This window comes from Macrosteles quadrilineatus, unplaced genomic scaffold, assembly GCF_028750875.1.
Source record: "Macrosteles quadrilineatus isolate MER2022 unplaced genomic scaffold, UCM_ALF_1.0 Scaffold_16__1_contigs__length_3527350, whole genome shotgun sequence".
Taxonomy (NCBI): Eukaryota; Metazoa; Arthropoda; class Insecta; order Hemiptera; family Cicadellidae; genus Macrosteles; species Macrosteles quadrilineatus.
In genome coordinates this window covers 3429420-3434294 of record NW_026542609.1, presented here as the reverse complement: position 1 = coordinate 3434294, position 4875 = coordinate 3429420, and the positions used below count along the sequence as shown (strand labels likewise).

The 4875-nt window shown below is 34.8% G+C and overlaps 1 protein-coding gene across 1 annotated transcript; it reads left to right on the top strand.

Moving 5' to 3' along the window:
- Positions 1 to 294: 294 nt before the first annotated feature.
- On the top strand, positions 295 to 4423 carry LOC129005101 (uncharacterized). The gene is made up of 4 exons (XM_054433895.1): positions 295 to 361; positions 509 to 734; positions 1414 to 1587; positions 3986 to 4423. The coding sequence occupies exons 2-4, from the start codon at positions 522 to 524 to the stop codon at positions 4049 to 4051; spliced, it is 453 nt and encodes a 150-aa protein (XP_054289870.1). The 5' UTR covers positions 295 to 361; positions 509 to 521; the 3' UTR covers positions 4052 to 4423.
- Positions 4424 to 4875: the final 452 nt, after the last annotated feature.

Genomic DNA, 4875 nt, shown 5'->3' with positions numbered 1-4875 from the left:
AGTGAAAAACATTTCAAATACGTATTAATTTGTTACGCAGATGTTTACCCTAATAAGAGGTTTTCCTTAAACTTGTGCCATGACTTAGTTTTGATACAAAAGGTAGTTTGTATGTTTGAATTTTCAGAACGTCTCTGACAGGACCGTCCACTCTGAACCTCACTCCCTTGGTGGACCCTCAGGATGAGTACCTCCTAACAACCCTAGCAGTAGACTGGGTACATCAGACCCTGTATTGGCTGTCAGGGGCGGTGCTGATTCTCCACTGCAGTCAGTTGGATGGTTCCCGTCCCATAATCCTCTACAGAGGGTTGTATATAGAGCAGAACCTCAACAAGCTTCTAGTGGACCCTTACGTGGAGTGAGTCACTGAATCAAAATTTTAATATTCTACGGATTGACATCAATTCAATTTAATTGTAGTCTTAGAGGTCACAAAAAGATTCTAAATACATTGCACCAGCGAAAAACAAAAAAATTAAAGTTGAAAATAATACCGTTTTTTCAGGAAGTTATTCTGGATGACTAACAACGAGATACACACGAGTGACCTGGAGGGAAAGGGGGTCCGAAAGGACGTGTTTTCCAGCCTAGGAAGTGTCAGGAATATCGCTATGGACCCGTCTGTTCAGAGGTTGTATCTCCTCGTAGCTGGCGGTGCCCAGGAGTCATGGAGGCTGGTCTCCTGTAGATATGACGGCTCTAACTTACACACCTTCACTGACACTCCCAGTGTAATATATTATGTCTATTGTAGCTATAGAGAAGTAAGGTACAGAGGAAACATTCAATGGAACACTTATATGTCTAGCACCTATCGCTGGTGTCTAGGGCAAAGTCTAACAATGCCTACCCCCGTTTTCATGAAGTACAACGCTTCCACTGGAGGAAGAACCTGTGCCCCCTGCGTTATGGGGGTTTCCGTACAGTGCACACCGCTCGGGCACTTCCTTGCTCAGTACAATTGCATTTCAGGCACAACATACTAGAACTGAAAGTGTACGGTAGTCTCATAAACAAGTTTCCTAGGTGAATGAATGAATGAATGAAGTATTTCTTTATAGAAGGTACCTTCCTTCTCTGTGTGGTAGCTATTCCAAAGAAAGTAGTCTTAAAGAAATGTTATAAATTTTAAACACTTCAGGAAATACGATATTGAATAGTAGTTTCTTCCGGACTATATATTTATATTGACGATAACTGTAATTAGCTTTCAAATTTTCTTTATGCAATACATACTCTTATTTCTAAATAATAGTGTTGCTATTTTCCTCACATTTTAGTGAGGAACTACACCAAATACTTCGTATGTAGATAACCTCGCATGGAGATAACAACATAAATTAGCTATCAATTATGCTGCTTACATTTACTTATATCAGTTGATACATAGCTCATGTGACTAATTTTCAGGTGATCTACGGTCTGGGAGGTTTTCAGGACCGAGTATTCTGGATACCTCATGAGGAGAAAAGCTCAGTGTGGCTAGGGAACGATGATTATCAATACACCTTCTCAATCTATACAATAAACTCTACAAACCACAGTAACTATTCAAAACCCTCTCTGATGCTCTCTTTCTCTGAGGTAAGTTGAACAATTTACTTATCAAAATGTAGGTCTAAAAGTATTTTACCTGCAAATGGAATGTATTTACATAGTTTAATATACTAACAACAAGAAACTACAACCTTATTAACAAAATTTGATAATCTGAAGTCTTTTAAGTGGAAAAATAATAGTAGGATGAGTATAGTACGAGTATATTCCCCGAGCACGAGCTTATAGTCAATGTGGGGGAATATAACTCTTAAGCCTGACGATTGTACAGGGTGTTTTTAAAAGAATGCCGGGATTTCAAACGGTCGTTGCTCGGGGACTATTCAAGATAATTAAACGATTTGAACGTCAAATTGAAGGGAAGAGAATAAAGGTTTTTCCTCATTCATTCATACAATTCGGAATGATTTTATAAAATTCAGATTTTCATCAATCTTATATGAGCGTAAAACTGGCAAAATCCTTACGCTTAGGGCGATCTCATGTCTTAACTGAATCTTTTTCGGCACAAAATATCTATCTTTTATAGATTACATCATAACCAATTTAGGTTTGTTAAACTGAAGACTTGGTCGGGCAATCGATTCTTTTGGGCTTCTGATGGAGAATTGTCGGATTTCTTCGACTATGTCACTTCGACTATGTTTGTCGCTTGTTTTAGCCGGCCAGGTAAAAACCGGTGTCTTTTCAAATCAAAACACTTCGGTGCCACAAAACTCATTAAACCAGCTTCAAGTTTCTTTATCATCAAATAGATTTAAATTTAGTTTAATTTAGCAATAGATACAAACTCTGCAAACTACAGTCCGTTCCTTCTGTTGCGCCGTAAACGTCGTACTGGCGACTGGCGTCAGGCGTATGAGTCACAATAGCTGCCTAGCACCCCGCACCTGTTTTACACTTGCCAAAGGTATAAGTTTCCTTCCTTGCCACACGGGAAACAAAACTTAGTTACTTTAGCTTCAATTTGACGTATAAAACATTTAGTTACCTTGAATAGTATCCAAGCAATAACCATTTAAAATCCCGGCATTCTTTTAAAAACACCCTGTATTTCTTGTATCTATTTTGTTGAATGATGCGTATTTAATTTGAGACTTAAAAATATACAAAAAAGGAGTTCTCTAACTTAGTTATTTTTTTAAAGATTTTCCCATTGTGTGTACACACACACACCTCAGATCGATATCTCTATCATTCGTTTAAATAAGGTTTGAAGTAGCCAGCTGATATTAATTGGCATATGCATTTACAGTTGTTCCTCGACGTCTTATTTAATTAGCATCTTGTTTGACTTATCAAATTGAGTGGTCAATTCGTAATTCAATAATGCGCAAACCTTAAGCATATTTATAACACATTTAACATATTAAACATATTTATATCTATTTGATAAGATAATTCGTCTAAGCAATACATTATTTTTATAAATATTCCCAATGAAAATCGATAAATCATAAATTTGAATCGTATTCTGGCAATGTTCCACACTTTTAGGGAAGTATAATACGTAGTTTTTGGTATCGAATTCGAAAATACGTATACGATATAATTACGGACTTATTCACACATAGCCTTATTTTTGTAAATTTAAAAGTGATGGACAAACTCTCTGAAATTGGGAACACATTAGTTGTTTTTACAATTAGATTTTATATTATTACCACTAACCAGACAGAACTAGATTATTATGATAACTAGCTGAGAGGTATGACGAGCGACTGCAAATAATCCATTATCAAATTACATTGTATGTTTGTTGCATTATCTGGTATAATTCATCAAATAATGGTTAAATTGATGATTCATGTTGTTTTTTGATGAAAAACGTTTGATAATTAACACCATTATATTTTTTGACCTTCAACCAGAAGTCGTTATTTTGTCATCATGGTCATTACATTATCCATACTATATCTATATACTTTTAATTAATACAGCAAGGGTTTTCTTTGCTACATCCCTTTTGGCAGAGGGGCAAATGGTAACTCAAAAGGTCCTTTAGGGATTCGTCCCCTTGCGTTTAATTTATATCTACAGTTCCCTTTCAAATATTCAGTGATCGAAAATTGTAGCCTAATAGAGGTAAGGAAATTGCTCATTATGGTATATATCTCAATTCAACAATTTAATTAATTGTACTTAGTAATTCTATTGTCCTAGTTACTGTCACACAGTAAACCGCGTATTATTTAAAAATAAAAAGGGTATTGTTTTTCTTTTGCCTAAGAACCCAGTTTTGAACACAAATAAAATACGCAATTCCTCATGTTTCTCCCTCTTATGTCTAGAAGGCATTTCAATAAAGTTGCAAAATTTCCAAGTCAAGGCTCTCACAGCGTATTGCTATGGTACAGTAGTTAGATACAGTTTGCAATTTATTTAAAAATATATAGAGCATAAACTTACTATTTTCTGGTTTCAGCATGTCTGGAATCTACGAGTCTATCATGAAGATCTCCAGACACCAAAGAGACAACAATTAAAGTGATTTTGGAAAGGCTTTAAGTAAAACGTAACACCCTTGCTTGGAATACACTATTGCCAAATAAACATGTACTGCAATAGAACAATTAAAAATGAATAAAAATAGTTATTGTATGACATGTAAAACAATTGCTGCTACATATTGATGTTGTAATATTGTGGCATGATGATGTTAACTTCGGGAAAGGATTTACAGGCAATAAGCTAATCCTTTCGTAACCAAATGTATAATGTCATAGGACCATAATAACAATTCAGAAATAGTATGTATACTGAATAAAAATGGATTTAATTTATAAACGTCGAAACGTCCAACAATCAAATATTTTGCTGGCGAAAGAACTTTATTGATATACAATGATGATATGCAATTATGTTTTTGATATAGCCTTATATACATTTCTACAATTAATTATTAATGCAATTGGAACCAATGTGAACAAGCCTAGTTACAATGCTAAAGCATTTAAAATTTCTAGAAAATATAAACGGATGAGATACAAAATGTATTCCTCATATGATAGGATGAGAACATGGACGAGACTTATCAGGTTTAGAGGATTTCCTGCCCAAGTTGACAAGGCAGGGACTTACAACCTACTGTGAGAGGATCAGCTGGTTGAAGTGGAAACCCGAGTTAATATTCTTCCTGTAAATAAAAAAAAACTCATCATTTACCAAATTAATTATTCCGTGTATTGTAATAATCATAAGATAAAACAGTTGTCATACTACATTAACGCTTGAGGTTAATTAAATTAGCAAGGTCGTTGAATTGAATTGAAAGATAAAAACTAACATATACTTTAATCTGAACTGAAATGTCTG